Genomic DNA, 23,496 nt, shown 5'->3' with positions numbered 1-23,496 from the left:
TGGGGCTCACAGTCTTCAACCCCATTTTACAGATGAGGGAAGTGAGGCCCAGAGAAGTGAAGTGACTCGCCCAAAGTCACACAGCTGACAAGTGGCGGAGCCGGGATTTGAACCCATGACCTCTGACTCCAAAGCCCATGCTCTTTCCACTGAGCCACGCTGCTTATCTCCCGAGTCTTACCTACAGCTCACCATGATGGGAGTTAGGGAGTGAAACAATAGGGGTTTTGCCAACAGTGGTGAAAGTTTCTGACCAAAGTTTCACTTAAAGCATCTTGTAAAATATACACATTCAACAGAAATCCTAAAAACAGCTAATCTGGGCAGCAAGGCCTGAGTGGCTTTCAAGACAGTTATCCTGGCAACAGTCTGCTGGTCTATGATACTACAGTATCAGCACTCATTTTGTCATATTGGCCATAAATACATTTTGCATATAAAATTAGTAGGTTTATTGTACCATTGCAGTTGGTCGTGGTGTCCATTAACCCCATGGGAACAGGACAGGCAGGGAGAACATAAGAGAGGATGACTGGCATAATCATAACAAGAGCACAGGCTTGGGAGTCAGATGTCATGGGTTCTAATCCCGTCTCCTCCACCAGTCTGCTATGTGACTTGGGGCAAGTCACTTAACTTCTCTGGGCCTCAGTCTGTAAAATGGGGATTAAGACTGTGAGCCCCACATGGGACAACCCAATTATCTGTATCTACGTCAGCACGTAGAATAGTGCTTGGCACATAGAAAGCACTTAACAAGTACTATTATTATTATTATTATTCTAAGCACTCTAATCCATTTTTTCCTGCAGCTTCTCAGGTCCCACTCACCATGCCTTGTGCTCACCTCTCCCACTATCAACTGGTTGCTCACGAGCTTCCCCGCCCCAGCCCAAAACTCCCTCCCTTTGCTTCCAACAGAACACTGCTCTCCCCATTTTAAAAGCCTTCCTGAAATCACATCTTCTCCAGGAGGCCTTCCCTGATTCATTTCTGATCTTCCCACCCTATTTCCTCACCACAGCCTCTTCAGCTTTCCACATAACCTAAGCACTTCCTCCCCAAGGCACTTAATGTACAAATTTTAATACTCTAATTCTTCCTCCAAAAGGTAATTCATATGTCCTTCTAGATACTATTCTAGACTCTGTCTAGGCTGCAAGCTCTTAGAGGACAGGGATCATGTCCTCTAATTCTGTACATTGCTCTGCACACAGTAAATTCCGCTGAGACTCATCAGTATGAGCCTCCAGTACATAAAGTCATAAACACGCATGCTTTTTTCAGTACTCTGCATAAAGAAGGCAACGCAATACTATTAATGATGATGATGATGTGGTGATGTAGAAGTTCCTTAGGCTTAGGGGCTCAATAGAAACCACTATTACCGTTCATACTGCCTTGTAAATTGGCTTCATTTCTGACGTGGGCTCTCATTTAGAAAAAATAAATCTCTTTTACCGAAAGTCTGTTATTACAGCAGTGTGTCCATCTATCTGGGTTAATGGTGCTTTCGCATATTAATACAGTTCAAAAGAGTCAGAGTAGGAGAGCTAAAGTAAAATGATGTATTTATATACACATATCTAGAAGATATCAATCAATCATATTTATTGAGCGCTTACTGTGTGCACAGCACTGTACTAAGCGCTTGGGAAGTACAAGTTATGGGAAGATATGAGATTACACCAAAAAGATAGGCCTTCAACTCTGTCATTTCTTTGTTTAAGAGTTTTAGTTAGCACCTGTTACTGACCCAATATCTAATCTAATTCTGGCTCTTTCAGTTGTAGGAGAAACAAACCTTTGATGAATATCTTCTGCTGTTGTGAGGACCAAATGAGTTGCATCTCAATAACTGAGCTCTTCAGGTAAACCAGTAATTGATGAATAATGTTCCTTCCTTAGCAACAAAAAGCTGCTAAAACCGTCATTATAGTTTAACTTCAAAACGAAAATTCCAGGATCACTAGTGTGAGAAGTATTTTTTTCCTTGTTACTTCTCATTTGAAAAAAAAAAATCAGCTTTCCAGTCAAGGGAGTAACAATCAAATCACCAACCAAAGTTTTATCATTTTGAAATATATTATCACCAATCAGCCAATTTATATGCTAAACAGGAATCCCCTTGAGGTGTAACGCGCTATTTCGTAATAAAAATCGTGACTCCCTATATATAAATATTTTCCTTCACTTTGCATTTCCTATGATATTCCTCCATGGGCTCGACGCAGCCTTTATATCAATATGAAAGATAGATAGAAATCTGCTCATCCTCCAACATTAAGGGAGTAATCAACAATTCAGTCTTTTCTGAAGAATGGTAAATGGTGGTCATAGCTGCCCAAAACAAGCATGTTTTTTGAAGACTTTTTCTTTTCGGGAGAAAGCCCATAATGTATACAGGATAAACACAACCCATATCCCCAAAAGCCCAGTAGACGAGGTGATGTTTTGGGAAAGCAAATATGACTAGTCCCAATTTGGAACACCAGGGACCCTGTCATCAGTTCATCAGTCTGATAGACTGACAATGTTTCAGACTTTCCCACCCCTCAGTCTTGTAGCATATGTCCCTACCGCCCTGGGAGACTGACAGATTTTAGAAAGGCTGTAGTTGGATGAACAGGGTGGGGTGAGGAGCAAGTGAGCTAATTAGGAGGCATGTGGAAGAACTACAATCTCACAATGCAAGCACTTTAGCTGCAAACTCAACCTAATCTCAGCCCCACTGTGTCAAATTGTGACCACAAGTTCAAATAGCAACTCCCCCTATCATTTACCTGGATAGAGATATGTCAATTGTGCCACTGAGATAACAGCAGAATCCATGAAATGCTTTCAAGCTACCTTCAGTCTTATACTAAGTACACAAAGTCAATCGCCCTCCATTAGTTTGAGAAAATAATAATTATTATTATGGTATTTGTTAAGTGCTATGTGCCAAACACTTAGCAAATCTATGTCTAAATTTAAATGCCTCTTCAGAGACTATCAACTGACAACTTTGCCAAACACAGTGAAGTTGCTGATAATGAACCTTGTGTGATTAGAGTTTCTGGAGTTGGAATAGGATAAAATATCCTCAAAGACCAAGACATTAAGAAAACACGTATTTCAAGGCACGGAAATACTGCTGCTTTTTTCCAGACTCAAATTTTCAAAAGGACACTCTTTTCTTAAATCTCTACCCACTGATATATTTCATCATTATCATTGTCCATTCATTCTGATTGAGAATCTACAAGGTATAATGACAAAATATTTGGCATTTGGGAGGACTTACTTTCGGGGTTTAAAAATCTACCTATATGCTTGACCATCTATTCTTTCGTTCTGTGATTTCTTGCTCCATCATTTCGGGATATTCTACACGAAGACCGGTTCATATTTCTGCCCGATGTCTCCTCGGTAGCTTTCTTGTCAGTACAGTTACGTCAACAGCACCATTTGAAGATCCTCTCATTTAACATTTAAGGAGATGTTTCAGTCATGCTTCTTTTTTCTTTGACTGAGTACCACCGGGCATCTCTTTCCACTTTCTTTGAATGACTTGGAATCATATGCCCATACAGTATCTATTCCCTCTCCAGTTATGTGATCTGGAGTCCAGTGTGGAAAAGGAAACCGGCAGGCAATGACTCTAGAATCTTCCTCAAGTTCTAACTGAAGTTTGTTCTCCAACTGCAGCATCTACGGAACAATAAGCAGCAGTTATCCGCATACCTTAAAATAGCAAATTTATAAATATGCTCATCTCAAAGCACTTTAAAAATTAGGGAACTACGTCTTCAACTGGGTTTGGCTAAATCTTATTCAATAACAACTTAAAGATCAAGAGCACTTTACAGTGATTTATCTGTCTTACCATTTGCAATGGGTTTTATTGAGTAGATTAATGGTATGTCAAATTTACACCTCATTTGTGCAAAAGCTTATTGCTTCAGGTTAAAAAGTGCTTCTAGAAAACTAAATAATACTATACGGAGGAAATTTCTCCCAGTTTTAATTAATATCAGATCTGACCTAAGAAAATGAATACTGTTCATTTTATCTCTATTTGTACAATTGCTGCTATTCATCTTGTAACAGGCTTTTTTATAATTTGTTTCCAAATGCTGTGTTAGTTACTTCATTGACTTAGTAAGTTAAAGAAATAATTATTTCTTTTTAGCCACTGTAAACAATTATTTTTTTTTCAGTTTTCAAGTTTTCCACTCCACCCTGAAATATAGAAATGAAAAAGGAAGCAAATTAGTAACAATGGACTATGAACCCGTCGTTGGTTAGGGAACGTCTGTCTCTATGTGTTGCCGATTTGTACTTCCCAAGCGCTTAGTACAGCGCTCTGCACACAGCAAGTGCTCAATAAATATGATTGACTGAATGAATATATTTTTGGAGTTAGTATTGAGTTAATCAAAAATGATTCTACAGAGATTTGAGGAGAACCCTTGGATTTATAAGTAGTTGTGGTGAGGTGGGTTTACTACTTCATTAAGATAAAAAGTTAACAAAATATTGGCTCAAATGACATTTATAAAAATCTTAGTGAGAATTTTGGTAATTTCAGAATATTTCAAAACTATCATTTTACTGCTAGTAGGATAAATGTATGAGTTCCTTTCCTGAAAATAAAATGCACTAAAATATGCCAAAGAATACAGTATTTACTGTTTTTCTAAAATTTCAAGGGCTTCATATGGTAGTTTTGCTCATAACAAGGACAATACCAGGCTTCTTCATCTTACTAGTGTTCTTTTCTTTTTTAGGGTTTCTTTTACATAAAAATAACTGTCGTGCTGAGTCAAGATAAATGTGAAAATGAAAGGAACTACTTACATCATAAGAAATTAACTGACTAAATTATGCATAAATATGCAATGAATGTAATTCATGATATCACACACAAAGAGAAGCAGTGATGTGGTATGTCTGCTTTAATAGAAGGCAAAATTACACACACACAATTATGTTTGAAAGTGACACTAACTCATGATAGTCCAATTATACCTTGAAAACTTCAAATAGCAGAAGTTTAAGAGCTCAAAAGTCTCAAGATAAATTGGCCTCACCAAAAAGCTATTAATAAGAATAAATGACTCAGCCACATTGAAGGCTTAGATATGTGCTTTTACATCAAAGGAGCTGATGGGACTTTTTAAATCATTTCACCCTAGTATTTGCTCTTTCTGAGCTCTAGAAATGTAGTAGAAAAATGTAATACACTCCTGGGCCAAATTAGGGCAATATTTTCACTGGTCTTTCCTTGATAATGAAATTTAGTAACCTATGGGGAAAAGAGGTAGGAAAGGTGTATAAATACTACAGGCATTGTGTTTTTGGCAGCCACCTTGGCTTCGAGAAGTTAAATCTTCCAGAGGTGTGTTTCTTTTCCTGTAAGTGAAATAAATGCGTGACTTTCTTGCACATGGTGTTGTTCGATTGGCCTTCTATAGCCTAGGGGAGACACTTGTGTTTAAATTCATTCAATCGTATTTATTGAGCACTTACTGTGTGCACAGCGCTAAGCGCTTATATGTTTGCCACCTCTTTTTCTGAGCTGTGTTCATCAGTGCTCCTACTCATCAGATTTACTGCATCAAGGAACCCAAGGTGAAGGAACAGAAAGTTGAAAAAAGAGGAGGCGGCAGCCATGCCTAATGGAAAGAGCACAGGCCTTGGAGTCAGAGGACCTGGGTTCGAATCCCACCTGGTCATCATTACCTTCTCTGTGCCTCAGTTCCCTCATCCGTAAAATGGGGATTAAATCCTATTCCCACCCCCTTAATCTGGGAGCCCCTTGTGGGACAGGGACTGTGTCTAACTTGATTATCTTGCATTTAGTCCAGTGTTTAGAACACTGCATTACACATAAAAAGTACTTAATAAATTCCACAATAACATCATAATTTTAAGGAAGACACGGAGGGGAAAAGAAGGAAAATATCATCATCATTATCAATCATCATCAATCGTATTTACTGAGCGCTTACTATGTGCAGAGCACTGTACTAAGCGCTTGGGAAGTACAAATTGGCAACATATAGAGACAGTCCCTACCCAACAGTGGGCTCACAGTCTAAAAGGGGGAGACAGAGAACAAAACCAAACATACTAACAAAATAAAATAAATAGAATAGATATGTACAAGTAAAATAAATAAATAAATAAATAAATAAATAGAGTAATAAATATGTACAAACATATATACATATATACAGGTGCTGTGGGGAAGGGAAGGAGGTAAGATGGGGGGATGGAGAGGGGGACGAGGGGGAGAGGAAGGAAGGGGCTCAGTCTGGGAAGGCCTCCTGGAGGAGGGCAGCTGGCAAAGGGCAGCTGAAAGATCAATCAATCAATCAATCGTATTTATTGAGCGCTTACTGTGTGCAGAGCACCATACTAAGCGCTTGGGAAGTACAAGTTGGCAGCATATAGAGGCGGTCCCTACTGAAGGTAGGGTAAGTAGCGCAATGTTCCTCCTGTGCTTTTCCTACCTGAGATGGCAGGGGGTGGGTGGCCTGTAGATATTTGGATCCAAACTTCCCAGGGCTTTCACCCTTAGTTAGGATCCCCCTCCTATCCCTAAGGGCAGCAGGTGTTATCCACCGTCCCCTGGGCAAGGACAAACTAGCCAACAGACTGGGATAACTTGGCAACTCACTGGAAACCACATCAACTATGCCAAGGAAGCGGTTCACTCATCCTCTGGAATCTGTCAACATGCTCACTGGACAGGACCTCTTCAGAAGTATGGAACACATACACCTCTTTGCTCCTGACTGGGTATCGCCCCTTCGCCCCTCGCCCCACTAAGCGGGGATAAAAGAGCTGACCTCTGGTGCTGGCATAATCAGAGAGGTCAAACCCCCAAAGAGGGAGAGCTGGTTTGGATACAAGATGAGGAAGTCACGCACTGAGTCCAGGAACCTTGGATTATGCTGAAATGGAGCTAAGACTCCACCACTGCCTGCAGGATGTCAGAAGGGGAGAGGTGGCAGTTGTAATAATTATTTTTCCCTCCCTACAGGCAAAGCACCTAGACATGGGGCCAGTGCCCACCCCAAACTGGACATTGCAGCGATGAAGTCCAGGCTACTAGTTAAAACAGGCAGAAAGCTTCCCTGGAGTGACGGCTACCCCACAGTTAGAATTTGCAGCCCATTTACGAGCAGAGTGCTGCCTGCCTTAGCATAATTATTTTCCAGTAGAAAAATGCATTCAAAAAATGTGCTTGCCCTGGGCGTATGTATTCTGAGATGACACGGAACAGCAAGCGTCCAAATTCACCTACAGCCAATATTTCCAAAAGAATGGTCATTCCTCTCATAGACTGTGAGCCCACTGTTGGGTAGGGACTGTCTCTATATGTTGCCAATTTGTACTTCCCAAGCGCTTAGTACAGGGCTCTGCACATAGTAAGCACTCAATAAATACGATTGATGATGATGATGATGATGAAAATCCTGCCCTTTATCTCTGGAACTGCCCACTACCAGAAAGCAACAGGAACTGGCAAACTTTATCCGCGTGCTTTGGTGGCTATGACTGCTGTGGCTGTCACTAAGGTTGGCAAGAAAGTGGGAAGCCCAGCATTGAACCAAGCAATAGTTGTAGAAAGAGGAAAGATCTCCTGAGTCCCACCTCTGCCTGCCCCATAGAAGCACTGCCTATGGACTTTTTAAAAAATGGTATTTAATAATAATAATAATAATAACGATGGCATTTGTTAAGCACTTACTATGTGCGAAACACTGTTCTAAGCACGGGGGGGGGGGGCGGAGACAAGGTGATCAGGTTGTCCCACCTGGGGCTCACAGTCTTAATCCCCATTTTACAGATGAGGTAACTGAGGCCCAGAGAAATCAAGTGACTTCCCCAAAGTCACACAGCTGACAAGTGGCGGAGCCGGGATTAGAACCCATGACCTCTGGCTCCCAAGCCCGGGCTCTTTCCACTGGGCCATGTGTGCTAGGCACTGTTTGACGCGCTGGGATAGATACGAAGTTAATCGGTTTGGACACAGTCCGCGTTCCACATGGGGCTCACGGTCTTCACCCCCACTTTACAGATGTGGAAACTGAGGCCCAGAGAAGTGAAGTGCCTTGCCCAAGCAGACAAGTGGTGGAACCGGGATTAGAACCCAGGTCCTTCTTATTCCCGGGCCCGTGCTCTATCCAATAGGCCACGCTGCTTCTCTATGGAGTCTTGACCAGGCACTTCACCAAGGGATCAGTAGTGGCTGCATTCAGCTGCTACTTTAACGTGTTGTTGTTGCTTTGCTCTGCAAACATGTCCGTCTGCGTGATGGACACGGCCATACCACCCTGAACGCGCCCGATCTCATCTGATCTTGGAAGCTAAGCAGGGTCGGGCCTGGTTAGTACTTGGATGGGAGACCGCCTGGGAATACCGGGTGCTGTATTTTTTCTTTTAGACTGTGAGCCCACCTTTTAAACTGTGAGAACACTGTTGGGTCGGGACTGTCTCTATATGTTGCCAACTTGTACTTCCCAAGCGCTTAGTACAGTGCTCTGCACACAGTAAGCGCTCAATAAATACGATTGATTGATTGATCCTCCTTTGTGGGTACGTTTCTCTTTCCCTCTCTCCCCCCTCTCCCTTTTTCACCCGTCTTCTTTTTCTCTCTCATTCTCTCCATCTCTCATCACTTACCTGGACCTACCTCCCTGGAAGCCCCACATCCTGTCCTACTTTAGGATCTGGAAAATACCCTCTCTTTATCGGCAAGCGAGTTTTGCTAATATCCACTGTCTGTATTTCTTCATATCATAAGCGCAACAGTCCTTTTAGTAAAGGTGTCTACTGCCCTCTCCTGGAATACTACTTATCCCTAACAATAAATTTTCATCAATTCATATCATTTCTGCTCCCTGTATAAAAATACTTTCTTTAAAAGAGGTACAAGAGTAGAAATATACCAGAGTTTGAAAATTTTATCTTATTAAAACCAACACCTAGTCCCCTTACCTCCTAAAACTGAATGTGAGCCCGCTGTTGGGTAGGAACTGTCTCTATATGTTGCCAACTTGTACTTCCCAAGTGCTTAGTACAGTGCTCTGCACACAGTAAGCGCTCAATAAATACGATAAATGATGATGATGATGAAAAAGAGCATTAGTCAGTCAATCAATCATATTTATTGAGCTCTTACTCTATGCAGAGCACTGTAGTAAGCTCTTGGGAGAGTACACTGCAACAGAATTAGCAGACAGGTTCCTGGCCCATAACAAGCTAGTCTAGAGGGGGAGACAGACGTTAATATGAATAAGTAATTTATAAATATATAATTTAAAGATATGTTAGAGAAAGATGTGTTAAAGCTATATTAGAGACGCAGCATGGCTCAGTGGAAAGAGCCCGGGCTTGGGAGTCAGAGGTCCTGGGTTCTAATCCCAGCTCTGGCACTCGTCTGCTGTGTGACCCTGGACAAGTCACTTCACCTCTCTGGGCCTCAGTTACCTCATCTGTAAAATGGGGATTAAGCCTGAAAGCTCCAAGTGGGACAACCTGGAAACCTTGTACCTATACCAGCGCTTAGAACAGTGCTTCACACATAGTAAGAAATACCATCATCTACAAATACAAATACAATCATCTATCATGAAGTACAAATACCATCATCATTATTATTATGATCATTATTATACGTACTTAGGTGCTGAAGGGGGAGGGCAAAACTCAAGTGTTCAGAGCTCAGAGATTGAAATGCATAGACGACACAGGAGGGAGAGCGAAAAGAGGGCTTAATTGGGGGAGGTCCCTTAATAATAATGATGGTATTAAGTGCTTATTATGTGCCACGACCTCTGACTCGAAAGCTCATGCTCTTTCCACTAAGCCACACAGCTTTCCCTTCGAGGAGATGTGACTTTAGTAATACTTTGAAGGTGGAGAGGCTGGTGGTCCAGTATATATGGAGGAGGACGGAGGGAAGGGGTTGGCAGAGAGACAGATGAGATCGGGGAACAGTGAGTAACCTGGCACTAGAGGAGCGGAGTGTGCGCGCAGGGCTGGAGTACATTAGTGGGCTGAGGTACGATGGGGAGAGTGCTGATTGAGTGCTTTAAAGAATATCGCATAAGGATGATCTTAACGCTGTTGTGATTTCAAAATTACTGGAAGTCCAATAATGTTCTAGATTGTTGCCATTTTACTCTCTTCACTGCTGAAATGAAGAGATGGCTAAATAAACCAACCTCCACCTTTAACCCCCAAAATCAAGAGAGGGGAGGACTAATTATGGGAGGTGAGAGACAGAAGGAAACATCTGAACCAACTGAAAAGATAAACAGCACTGAATATTCAATAAAATATAAACTGTACAGAAAATAAAACTGATGTTCCCAGGCTGTGTACTGAGAACAAAAATGACAGTTCTCGAAAAGATTAGTCTGAATGAGTTCAACAAAAATAAATTTACATAAAAACTTTAAATGACCACACACAATTTCACTACACAGTTGAAGCGATACATATTGATTTTCTAAAAATGAAAAACAGCTTCCTTGAATGGCCTGCAAACCAGCAGTTGCATAAAAAACATCCCATCATGCTAATCTTTCCAAAGGCTGGGAAGGATAATCAAACTACCCACCACGACCTTGCGCCGGTACTTTCACTTCTGAAAGTACGTAATCAAAGTTCAATATTCTGTTCTTTGGCGGCTCATTCTACAGAGGTAAATTGAAACTAGTCAATGCTCATCCGCCCTGAAAATTATCTTACCGAAAAATCTGAAGAATGATCAATTCCAAGTGAACATTCCATTAAACTTTTCCAAGTAATTTAAGCTGCGTGTAAGTGGTCATACCATTCTGATTTTGAACTATATTACAGTTTGGGACCCCATGAAGTAGTACTCCCAACTGGAAATTCAAATCGTGAAGAGATAATTGAGATTTTTATCTGAAAGATTTTTAAATGCACCAACATCTTAAACTTTATAAACTTTTCCAGAGCCTGAAGCAAAATCCTGTTTTATCGCACATCGACAGATGCTAACAATCTGCGACAGATCAATAAGCAGTCACAGGCTATCTTATCAAAATAATCCCATGGACACGGAGAAAAAGAGAAAACACTTACCATCTGAGGTACCCCAAAAATAACGACGTTCGTATACTGTGAAAAACTAACCTATACGGAAAAAAAATTGAGATCCACTTAAATGTGAAAACTGACAACTAAGCACACTCCGAATAGATGCAGTGACAAGTACGAGTTGACAGTCTGCATTTATTCTTTTCTAATAAAAGCGGAATTTTGCAAGCAACCATAAGCACTTTCTACCTCTGCCACTCCAGAATTATCTTAATTCACTTTCAATTGTTGCAACTTTTTCAGTTCTGTGCTCCTCCCCCTTCTTCCTTTTACCATAAATATTAAACCGGTCTTCAAGATGAAAAAAGTAAACGATTATATAGCCAACACTGCACACGGAAAAATTCCCATTTTATTTTTAAAAAGAGAGAGATTCATGCATAGCAGGCATTTGTTTACTACAACACTGCAGAAGCAAAGCCATGAAATGCTGATTCGTGGGAGTCCCGGTTACTGAAGCGTCAAATGAATTTTGGAAAGCGAAACACTAATATTGCTACACTTGAGAAATCGTATGTAAGAAAAAATAACGTTCCAGATACTCCGTGGAAAGTAGTGTACACCTGGGGGAGTTTTAAATGCTCCTAAAATACAAAGCACAGTGAGGACTGTTACTGTAGATTTAATACAGTCACTGCTTTAAAGAAAAAAGCAGTATATAAAGTGGACCTGATTGACAAGGGCATGATCTAAATGATAATCAATAAGAACTCCCATTGAGATCTGACTGTGGTACCAATGCATGATACCCATTATTCAGTACTTCTTTTACGATATCATCATCAATCGTATTTATTGAGCGCTTACTAAGTGCAGAGCACTATACTAAGCGCTTGATATCTGTGAATCCATCCACTTGAGGAACAGGACAGCCTCGCAAACGTGTCTGTTATATTGTTATATTGCACCCTTAATACAGTGCTCTGCACACAGTAAGCGCTCAATAAGTACGGCTGACTGACTGGGTGACCCTCCCGTTTCCAATGCTCTGTAGGTTGAGCCATCTGCAGCGTGGCTCAGTGGAAAAAGCATGGGCTTAGGAGTCGGCAAGTCACTTCACTCCTCTGGGCCTCAGTTACCTCACCTGGAAAACGGGGATGAAAGACTGTGAGCCCCACATGGGACAACCTGATTACCTTGTATCTCCCAACAGTGCTTGACCATAGTAAGCGCTTAACAATGAGGATGATGATGGCATTTACTAAGCGCTTACTATGTGCAAAGCACTGTTCTAAGTGCAGGGGAGGTTACAGGGTGATCAGGTTGTCCCACTGGGGGCTCACGGTCTTAATCCCCATTTTACAAATGAAGTAACTGAGGCTCAGAGAATCAATCGTATTTATTGAGCACTTACTGTGTGCAAAGCACTGTACTAAGCTTTTAATCCTTGCCCAAAGTCACCCAGCTGACAATTGGCGGAGCTGAGATTTGAACCCATGACCTCTGACTCCAAAGCCCGGGCTCTCTCCACTGAGCCACGCTGCTTCTCTAATACCATCATTATTATCTGCCTGCCTCCACCCCAACCCGGTCCGTCCTGGGCGACCCATGGGGGGATAGCGGAGGTTGCGTGGGTGGCTGTTGGGGCAGGAATGCAGCGGCAAGCAATGAAGACGCAGTCACTGTATGGCAAGGGCTAGGGGGAGGATGCAGCCGCTGCCTCATCCCCCTGGGGTCCCCCAGATTGCCGGGGGCATGCACTTGGATGGGGTGAAGGTGGTGAACAGCCCAATCTCAGGGGTGCAGAGATGAGAAGGCCACAGTCCAACCAGGAAGGGCAAGGCATAGGTTGCAGCAGAGCAGAAAGAGAAGACAAAATGGCAGGAAAGTTGAATATCTTGCCAATTCATCTTATTATCACTATTGTTTCATCTAAACTGTCCCCCTGCCTCTGCCTCCCCTTCTCCTCCACGCCCTTATTGTGGCTCAGTGGAAAACAGCCCGGGCTTTGGAGTCAGAGGTCATGGGTTCACATCATGACTCTGCCAATTGTCAGCTGTGTGACTTTGGGCAAGTCACAACTTCTCTGTGCCTCAGTTCCCTCATCTGTAAAATGGGGATTAAGACTGTGAGCCCCCGGTGGGACAACCTGATCACCTTGTAACCTCTCCAGCACTTAGAACAGTGCTTTGTACATAGTAAGCACTTAACAAATGCCATTATTATTTTCCACCCATTTAATCCTCCTTCATCCCTCCTCTTTCGCCTTGCCCTGCCGCCTCAAAGCCCCACCCTAAGTTCAACCCCACAATCGAAAGTTGGCACCCGAGCACGACCTGGGCTCTTCTTAATCACAACTTGCTGCACTTTTTAAAGAGCGATCTCCAGAGACAGCGTCAATTTACATACCTTCCACAGATCTGAGATGTAAAATTTGGCAGTGTGGTGTACGCCTTCTCTCCAAGCTCGGTATCTAGAGTACCACACTAGCCACGGGTTTAACTCGTAACCAACAGCTCTGAATCCTTCTTTTGCAGCTGCTATCACCTACAGAAACATAATAACATTCGCTCAAACCCGAGAAGCAAATCAGCATGGCGTGATAGTTAAAAGACAAGACCGTATTTGAGTCTGGCTCCCTGTGTTTTCGGCCAAAATCAAATTCTTTTATAGCAGGCTTCTTATTGCCTACCACATTTCATCATATCCAATAATTGCACAAAGTTTGTCCAACTGAGATTGCAGATGCAGAGTTTCTACTGGGGCACATGGAGGTCTGCAACCTTTGGTCTGGGAGCCATATCTGGCTCTTCCTGAAACCAAATGTCTCTCTCCAGCTGGAAAGTGGATGGGGCATTTAAAATCAGCACTTAGAACAGTGCTTTTCACATAGTAAGTACTTAACAAATACCATTATTATTATTATTATTATTAATAAAACCACCACCCAGGGCTTCAGCTAAGTGGGGTTCATCACCAAACACCCCACAACGGGTAATCCAAGGCCACCACGATCTCCATAGGAGCTGCAGCAGATGGTACAAAGCCACACTGCTGCCAGGGTGAGAGGGCAGTGGGTATCTATGCCTGGAAGTCTGCCTAGGGCCCGCGGCCAGGTTGGGGCAACTTCCAAGAGGCCAGGGACCCGTGGCTGTGGATGGGGCCCCTAGGACTGCTCACCTTGCACCGTTCCCACCGGGGAATCCTTTGTCCCTTCCCCCGAGGGAGGACCGCGCGGAGAATTTTCCCACCTACCATGGAGGTTTCCGGGGGCTCCGCAACCCTTCAGAGTCAGGAGGGAAGGAGGAAGGGGAGAAAGGAGAAAAAGGTGAGGGATGGAGGGAAAGAGGAAGGGAGGGAAAGAGGAAGGGAGGGAAAGAGGAAGGGAGGGAAAGAGGAAGGGAGGGAAAGAAAAAGGGAGGGAAAGAAAAAGGGAGGGAAAGAGGAAGGGAGGGAAAGAGGAAGGGAGGGAAAGAGGAAGGGAGGGAAAGAGGAAGGGAGGGAAAGAGGAAGGGAGGGAAAGAGGAAGGGAGGGAAAGAGGAAGGGAGGGAAAGAGGAAGGGAGGGAGGCCATGGCCATCAATCAATTGTATTTATTGAGCGCTTACTGTGTGCAGAGAACTGTACTAAGCGCTTGGGAAGTACAAGTTGGCAACATATAGAGACAGTCCCTACCCAAATGACCAGGAGCATATACCACCTTAGCAACAGTAATCACCCTGACCCCCACTATAATGTCATTTTGCATAGGTATGTCGAGCACTTCAGAATGTAACTCACAATACGCCCATCACCACTGCCAATGTCTACCAGGGATCCACTTCGCCGCCGTAACATTTTCAGAACATTTTCGATCTGGGTTGAGGTCGCCGGTACAAAAGGAAGGCAAATTTTTCGGAGCGCTGGGGTTACAAATGGAGTTGCAACTGCATACAGAGCCACCAAGGTCCCCCCAACGACCCCAGGGACCAAGAGACCCCAATTTCTTTTCCCCAAATGGTCAGTATCAAAACTGGCAAACGCATCATCGTTTGTGTGTTTTCCTTCCTGAAGCTCTTTCGTCTTCATCGTACAGGCATCTAGAAAGGGACAAACGTAATCTATCACATCACCTGAAATAATAGAATGTTTTTCTACTGATACATAGGGCAGGGATTTGGGGAACATCATGGAACCAAGCGGAAGAAACGGAAACAGCAGTTGGCACTGGGGGTAACAACTGCAGCAAATGAAGCTTCTTAATAAGCACAGTGATGAAGGGATTGTCGGTCTCACATTGGTTTTTAGCAAACAGGCACACACATAAAATCTCACCATCAGTGATCTCATCTCATTGAAGGACAGAAAGCTGTGAATGAACTATGATGAATATAAATGAAATATAATCTACTTTAAAATCTAAGGGCACAAATAAGAGCCATAAATCCTGTTACCAATATTCAAGTGTCTCAGAGAAAATTATATTATATTAACGGATTCCAGAATGTTTTCTTTCTAGCACATTGTTTTTGTGTGACCATAGTCATCTAAGGAAACTGCACATTGAATAAATGCAAAATGGAAGGCAGTCTATTCTTATCTGGATTGGAGTAGATTTATGGGTACAATAATCTAGTAACACAAACACAGATTTTGAGTATGAATCCCATACATTTATTGATGAGAACATAGCCACATAACCATATAATTATCCAACCATCAGTATTATCAATTTTATTTTTTAACACAGACCCTTGGGGACAGGGAAAATCCTCAGCCAAAGAGAGCTGACTTCTATTATAAATCTCATGAATGCAATTTACAGAAAATTGGGAACACAAGTCTTGTGATTGCAAAAAAGAAAAAATGCTACAAATCCTGCCACTAAGTAAAGATTAAATTTGTTATCTGGGCTATAACGTTCTCAAGCACCAAATGAACGAGCATTTTAGCATGCAAGATAATGCATGCATTTTTTCCTAACAAATGACACTTATGTAAATACAGTAATAAGAACTCATAGTTCTCCTTTATTCAACATATTCTTTAGAATAGCACCAAGTTACTGGTGTAATAATCTTTAAAGAAAATTAAACAAAGGAAGTGAGTTATTGGACTCTTAGTGTCGTCCTCAGTCTGGGAGGCCTTCCCAGACTGAGTCCCTTCCTTCCTCTCCATCCCCCCCATTTTACCTCCTTCCCTTCCCCACAGCACCTGTATATATGTATATATGTTTGTACATATTTATTACTCTATTTATTGATTGATTTTACTTGTACATATCTATTCATTTTATTTTGTTAGTATGTTTGGTTTTGTTCTCTGTCTCCCCCTTTTAGACTGTGAGCCCACTGTTGGGTAGGGACTGTCTCTATATGTTGCCAACTTGTACTTCCCAAGCGCTTAGTACAGTGCTCTGCACACAGTAAGCGCTCAATACGATTGATCGATTGATTGATTGATTGATTAAATGAATGTGCTTTTTATGAAGAGTGTCAAATGACAAATACTGGATATGTAAATCAGTATTTCACACATTCAAAAAGAACAATATTTAGTACAAAGGGAAAAGTATGGGAGAAGTCCTTCGTTTGCATGTTACAACTGGACAAACTCATTTTACAGGAGCAGGCTGCCTCAATAATTCACAAAGAAATCTCCAGCTCTAACGTTATATTTGAAGTCATCTGCCTCCATGGAAGTCAGGTGAATAAGTCATCATGTGCGACAACCACCACCCCTTGTAGACTTCATTTTGAAATTCCCATACTTGGGGACAGCCAGTTGGTCAGAAAACACCACTGCAATAAGAGGCATCGAGTAACTCATTTCACTTTATTCACATGCTTCTTGAACTTGGTAGAAAAAAAGTTTAATCCAATAGCGGCTTGAAGCAACAGACCTGATCTTTTTCAAAGCAGGACTTCAGCAATCCATCAATCAATCGTATTTATTGAGCGCTTACGGTGTGCAGAGCACTGTACTAAGTGCTTGGGAAGTACAAGTTGGCAACATATAGAGACAGTCCCTACCCAGCAGTGGGCTCACAGTCTAAAAGGGGGAGACAGAGAACAAAACCAAACATACTAACAAAATAAAATAGAATAGATATGTACAAGTAAAATAAATAGAGTAATAAATATGTACAAACATATATACAGGTTATATTATATTAACGGATTCCAGAATATTCCAGCAGTGTCAAGTAGCTATGGCCCAGTTATTACTGAGTTCGTTAAGCACTAGCAGAATTTGTTAGACTGGGGAAACAGCATGGCCTAATGGATAAGCGCTTAGTACAGTGCTCTGCACACAGTAAGCGCTCAATAAATATGATTGATGAGGATAAACCACAGGCCTGAAGCCAGTGCCCGATTCTGCCACTCCCCCTCGTCCCCCTCTCCATCCCCCCATCTTACCTCCTTCCCTTCCCCACAGCACCTGTATATATGTATATATGTTTGTACATATTTATTACTCTATTTATTTATTGATTTTATTTGTACATATCTATTCTATTTATTTTATTTTGTTAGTATGTTTGGTTTTGTTCTCTGTCTCCCCCTTTTAGACTGTGAGCCCACTGTTGGGTAGGGACTGTTTCTATGTGTTGCCAATTTGTACTTCCCAAGCGCTTAGTACAGTGCTCTGCACATAGTAAGCGCTCAATAAATACGATTGATGATGATGATGATGATGATGATGACTAAGGACAAGTCACTGAACGTCTCTGTGTCTGTTTCCCCAACTGCAATACCTGATCTGCAAAATGGGCATGCAATCCCTGTTCTCCCTCCTACTTGACTGTGTTCCCCATGTGGGGCAGGGGCTGTTCCTGGCCTGATTAACTTGTATCTACCCCAGTGCTTAGAACAGTGCAGCGTGGCTCAGTGGAAAGAGCCCGGGCTTTGGAGTCAGAGGTCATGGGTTCAAATCCCAGCTCTGCCAACTGTCAGCTGGGTGACTTTGGGGAAGTCGCTTAACTTCTCTGGGCCTCAGTGACCTCATCTGTAAAATAGGGATTAAAGCTGTGAGCCCCCCGTGGGACAACCTGATCACCTTGTAACCTCCCCAGCGCTTAGAACGGTGCTTTGCACATAGTAAGCGCTTAATAAATGTCATCATCATCATCACAAAGTAAACACCTCAGAGATAGCATGAAAAAACATACTCTTTTGCTCCTCTTTTCCCCAACACCTAAATCTTATCTTCTAAGTGCTCCTATCCATGAACTCTTCTTGGTGGTGGTTGTTTGGAGGTGGCCTTTCGAGCTCCCTGCAGCCCAAAGCGTACGTCAAAAAATGAAATGTTAAATGTTTTGACTGCAATGGAAGCACTTTAGAGGAAAGTACCATATTTCATAATTGAATTAGTTATTCCCCCCAATCCCCCGATGAAATATTGTTCTCTGTAGAATAGGCAAACGGGGAGAGGTCTTACACAGGTCAGATCCAGAGTTCACTCAATTCTGACGCTCCAGCCCCACTCTCCACCTGACGGAACAACTTCTCAGGAAGACAGCTGGATATACTTACCCTTATGTAAATAACAATTCAAGACGTCTCATAATAGCGACTTTTAGTTGATAAACCAGAATAGCTCCTTCAGGGGAGCTGAGCGCAGCTGCCGTTTACAAACACCACAAGTGTGTGCTAAAAATCCCGATGAACTTCCTCTTTAGACACAGATGTGTGTTTGCAGCAGTTACCTTTCCACGCTTGTTTGGTTACTCTTAGTATTTCTACAGAATAGCCATAAATTTGTAGTCAGAAAATATTTGATTTAACAGGTACTTTTTACATAGAGACACTTAATAAGAATTAGAACCCATCAATGTGTACTTTTCTAAGTCCTCAGTAGCACTGTTTCACAACCAAAAACCTGGCTTCCGTTATTTTTAAAATACTGTTCCTACTTCATGATCCTTTATACTAAATGCTTTAAGCTGTCAATTCTAAATTTAAACCCTAATTATTTTCGAGAATACTCACTTTTTTAATTTAAGGAAAGCCATCATCGGCTTTTAACAACCTTTGCGAACTCCATCATCATCAATCGTATATATTGAGCGCTTACTGTGTGCAGAGCACTGTACTAAGCGCTTGGGAAGTACAAGTTGGCAACATATAGAGACAGTCATCATCATCATCAATCGTATTTATTGAGCACTTACTGTGTGCAGAGCACTGTACTAAGCGCTTGGGAAGTACAAGTTGGCAACATATAGAGACGGTCCCTCTCCAACAGTGGGCTCACAGTCTAAAAGGGGGAGACAGAGAACAAAACCAAATATACTAACAAAATAAAATAAATAGAATAGATGTGTACAAGTAAAATAGAGTAATAAATATGTACAAACATATATACAGGTGCTGTGGGGAAGGGAAGGAGGTAAGATGGGGGTCCGAGGGGAAGAGGAAGGGGCTTCCAGTAATCGAGATTTTTTTTATCAATTTGGGAATCTGAAATAGTCTATTCGGTAATATTTTGAAGAACTGAAGGAAAAATCAATTTTCAAAGAACTGACCTACACAAGATGCTGAGAACTCAAGGTGGGAGAGGCAGCTGACCAGTTTTATGTGCTGAGGGAAGAGAAGAGAAAAGGGGAAGGAAGGACAAAACTAAAACAGGATTGGATCAAAAAATTTCAACCTGGCCTAAGTTGCACCCTGAGACTGGGAAAACGACTAAGACCCCAAAACTTAAAATTGTTAGATCGGAAGCTGCTCTGGGGCAGCATCATCATCATCATCAATCGTATTTATTGAGCGCTTACTATGTGCAGAGCACTGTACTAAGCACTTGGGAAGTACAAATTGGCAACATATAGAGACAGTCCCTACCCAACAGTGGGCTCACAGTCTAAAAGGGGGAAACAGAGAACAAAACCAAACATACTAACAAAATAAAATAAATAGAATAGATATGTACAAATAAAATAGAGTAATAAATATGTCCAAACATATATACATATATACAGGTGCTGTGGGGAAGGGAAGGAGGTAAGATGGGGGGATGGAGAGGGGGATGAGGGGGAGAGGAAGGAAGGGGCTCAGTCTGGGAAGGCCTCCTGGAGGAGGTGAGCTCTCAGCAGGGCCTTGAAGGGAGGAAGAGAGCGAGCTTGGCGGATGGGCAGAGGGATTGGGGGCATTCCAGGCCCGGGGGAGGACCTGGGCCGGGGGTCGATGGTGGGACAAGCGAGAGCAAGGTACCGTGAGGAGATTAGCGGCGGAGGATGCGGGCTGGGCTGGAGAAGGAGAGAAGGGAGGTGAGGTAGGAGGGGGCGAGGGGATGGACAGCCTTGAAGCCCAGGGTGAAGAGTTTCTGCCTGATGCGCAGATTGATCGGTAGCCACTGGAGATTTTTGAGGAGGAGAGTGATACGCCCACAGCGTTTCTGGACAAAGATAATCCGGGCAGCAGCATGAAGGATGGATTGAAGTGGAGAGAGACACGAGGAGGGGAGATCAGAGAGAAGGCTGATGCAGCAAACACGTCTTGGGCTTTTGTTGTATTTTCCCACTTGTTTAAACATAGTGCATAACCTTCAGTAGGGATGGAAGCAATACTTTCACTGTTAAGAGGTCCAAGGACAGCTTTCTAGATCGAAAAATGGTCATAGGTGCTTGATGATGATGATGCCCAGGGATGGGCCCAAGAAGTTAAGTGGCTTGCCCAAGGTCACACAACTAAGTCCCTGCTGCTTAGTTCAGTGCTCTGCACACGGTGATCACTCAATAAATACGATTGAATGAATGAATGAACATAGTAAGCACTTTATTATACTTATGTATTATTATTTTATGATGATGATGATGCCCAGGGACGGGCCAAAGAAGTTAAGTGGCTTGTCCAAGGTCACACAACTAAGTCTCTAGGGCTTAGTCCAGTGCTCTGCACACAGTAAGCGCCTTATTATACTTATTATTATTATTGCATTATTTTTTATTATATTATGATGATGATGATGCCCAGGGACGGGCCAAAGAAGTGGCTTGCCCAGGGTCACACAACTAAGTCCGTAGTGCTTAGTCCAGGGCTCTGCACACAGTGAGCGCTCAATAAATACGATTGAATGAATGAATGAACATAGTAAGCGCTTTATTATACTTATTTATTATTATTTTATGATGACGATGATGCCCAGGGATGGGCCAAAGAAGTTAAGTGGAGCAACAGAGGAGCAGACAGAGGAGCAACGTGTCTCAGTGGAGAAGAGCACGGGCTTTGGAATCAGAGGTCTGGGTTCGAATCCCGGCTCCGCCACATGTCTGCCGTGTGACCTTGGGCAAGTCACTTAACTTCTCTGAGCCTCAGTTACCTCATCTGTAAAATGGGGATTAAGACTGTGAGCCCCACATGGGACAACTTGATCACCTTGTATCCACCCCCAGCACTTAGAACAGTGCTCTGCACATAGTAAGCGCTTAACAAATGCCATTATTATTAAGCGCTTAGTACAGTGCTCTGCACATAGTAAGCGCTCAATAAATACGATTGATTGATTAAGTGGCTTGTCCAAGGTCACACAACTAAGTCTCTAGGGCTTAGTCCAGTGCTCTGCACACAGTAAGCGCCTTATTATACTTATTATTATTATTGTATTATTTTTTATTATATTATGATGATGCTGCTGCCCAGGGGCGGGCCAAAGAAGTGGCTTGCCCAAGGTCACACAACTAAGTCCCTAGGGCTTAGTCCAGGGCTCTGCACACAGTGAGCACTCAATAAATACGATTGAATGAATGAACATAGTAAGCGCTTTATTATACTTATTATTATTTTATGATGATGATGATGCCCAGGGACGGGCCAAAGAAGTCAAGTGGCTTGCCCAAGGTCACACAACTAAGTCTCTAGGGCTTAGTCCAGTGCTCTGCACACAGTAAGCGCCTTATTATACTTATTATTATTATTGTATTATTTTTTATTATATTATGATGATGATGCCCAGGATTGGGCCAAAGAAGTTAAGTGGCTTGCCCAAGGTCACACAACTAAGTCCCTACTGCTTAGTCCAGTGCTCTGCACACGGTGAGCACTCAATAAATATGATTGAATGACTGAATGAACATAGTAAGCGCTTTATTATACTTATTTATTATTTTATGATGATGAATGTGCCCAGGGGTGGGCCAAAGAAGTGGCTTGCCCAGGGTCGCACAACTAAGTCTCTAGGGCTTAGTCCAGTGTTCTGCACACAGTAAGCGCTTTATTATACTTATTATTATTATTGTATTATTTTTTATTATATTATGATGATGATGATGCCCAGGGGCGGGCCAAAGATGTGGCTTGCCCAAGGTCACACAACTAAGTCTCTAGGGCTTAGTCCAGTGCTCTGCACACAGTGAGCACTCAATAAATACGATTGAATGAATGAACATAGTAAGCGCTTTATTATACTTATTTATTATTATTTTTATGATGATGATGATGCTCAGGGACGGGCCAAAGAAGTGGCTTGCCCAAGGTCACACAACTAAGTCTCTAGGGCTTAGTCCTGTGTTCTGCACACAGTGAGCGCTTTATTATACTTATTATTATTATTGTATTTTTTTTTATATTATGATGATGCCCAGGGACGGGCCAAAGAAGTTAAGTGGCTTGCCCAAGGTCACACAACTAAGTCCCTAGTGCTTAGTCCAGTGCTCTGCACACGGTGAGCACTCAATAAATATGATTGAATGAATGAATGAACATAGTAAGCGCTTTATTATACTTATTATTATTTGATGATGATGATGCCCAGGGATGGGCCAAAGAAGTGGCTTGCCCAGGGTCACACAACTAAGTCTCTAGGGCTTAGTCCAGTGCTCTGCACACAGTAAGCGCCTTATTATACTTATTATTATTATTGCATTATTTTTTATTATATTATGATGATGATGATGCCCAGGGGCGGGCCAAAGATGTGGCTTGCCCAAGGTCACACAACTAAGTCCCTAGGGCTTAGTCCAGGGCTCTGCACAGAGTGAGCACTCAATAAAGACGATTGAATGACTGAATGAACATAATAAGCGCTTTATTATACTTATTAATTACTCTTCTTGTATTATTTATAATTATTTTATTATGAAGATGATGCCCAGGGAGGGGCCACGAGTGCCACAGTGACCCTGGACCACCCCCCCCCCCCGTCCCTCTCAATGGGAGAAACCAAGGCAACGCGCAGGCCGCTCACCTCCTTCTCCTATCGCGAGATCTCCTCCTCCAAGCCGCGCGGGCTGCACCACTTCTCGGGACGGGGGGGGGGGCAACTCTCTTTCAAAGAGATAAACCCTCCCTTCAGCTATTAAATCCAACACACTAATGACCCCTCAGAGTTTCCGACTAAAAATATATAATTTCTGGATTTTTCCCGATCGTTTTCGCCCTCCGAACTCCCGACGGATACTCTCCCCCCTCCCCCACTCCCCCTCTTCTTTGAAAATGGAAAGGTCGAGCGGCG

General features: G+C 42.6%; 1 protein-coding gene and 1 non-coding gene across 2 annotated transcripts; one reads left to right on the top strand and one right to left on the bottom strand.

The window, feature by feature from the left end:
• Positions 1-2,077: 2,077 nt before the first annotated feature.
• Positions 2,078-23,282, bottom strand: ATPSCKMT (ATP synthase c subunit lysine N-methyltransferase). The gene is made up of 5 exons (XM_038770420.1): positions 23,230-23,282; positions 14,848-15,146; positions 13,477-13,614; positions 11,113-11,163; positions 2,078-3,693 (listed from the first exon to the last, which is right to left on the bottom strand). The coding sequence occupies exons 2-5, from the start codon at positions 15,133-15,135 to the stop codon at positions 3,487-3,489; spliced, it is 684 nt and encodes a 227-aa protein (XP_038626348.1). The 5' UTR covers positions 15,136-15,146; positions 23,230-23,282; the 3' UTR covers positions 2,078-3,486.
• LOC119948965 lies at positions 8,313-8,431 on the top strand. The gene has a single exon (XR_005457066.1). It is a non-coding gene; the product is annotated as a 5S ribosomal RNA (ribosomal RNA).
• Positions 23,283-23,496: the final 214 nt, after the last annotated feature.

This window comes from Tachyglossus aculeatus, chromosome X3 (genome assembly GCF_015852505.1).
Source record: "Tachyglossus aculeatus isolate mTacAcu1 chromosome X3, mTacAcu1.pri, whole genome shotgun sequence".
Lineage (NCBI taxonomy): Eukaryota > Metazoa > Chordata > Mammalia > Monotremata > Tachyglossidae > Tachyglossus > Tachyglossus aculeatus.
The sequence above is the reverse complement of the archived record's forward strand: the minus strand, read 5'-3'. Positions and strand labels throughout refer to the sequence as shown.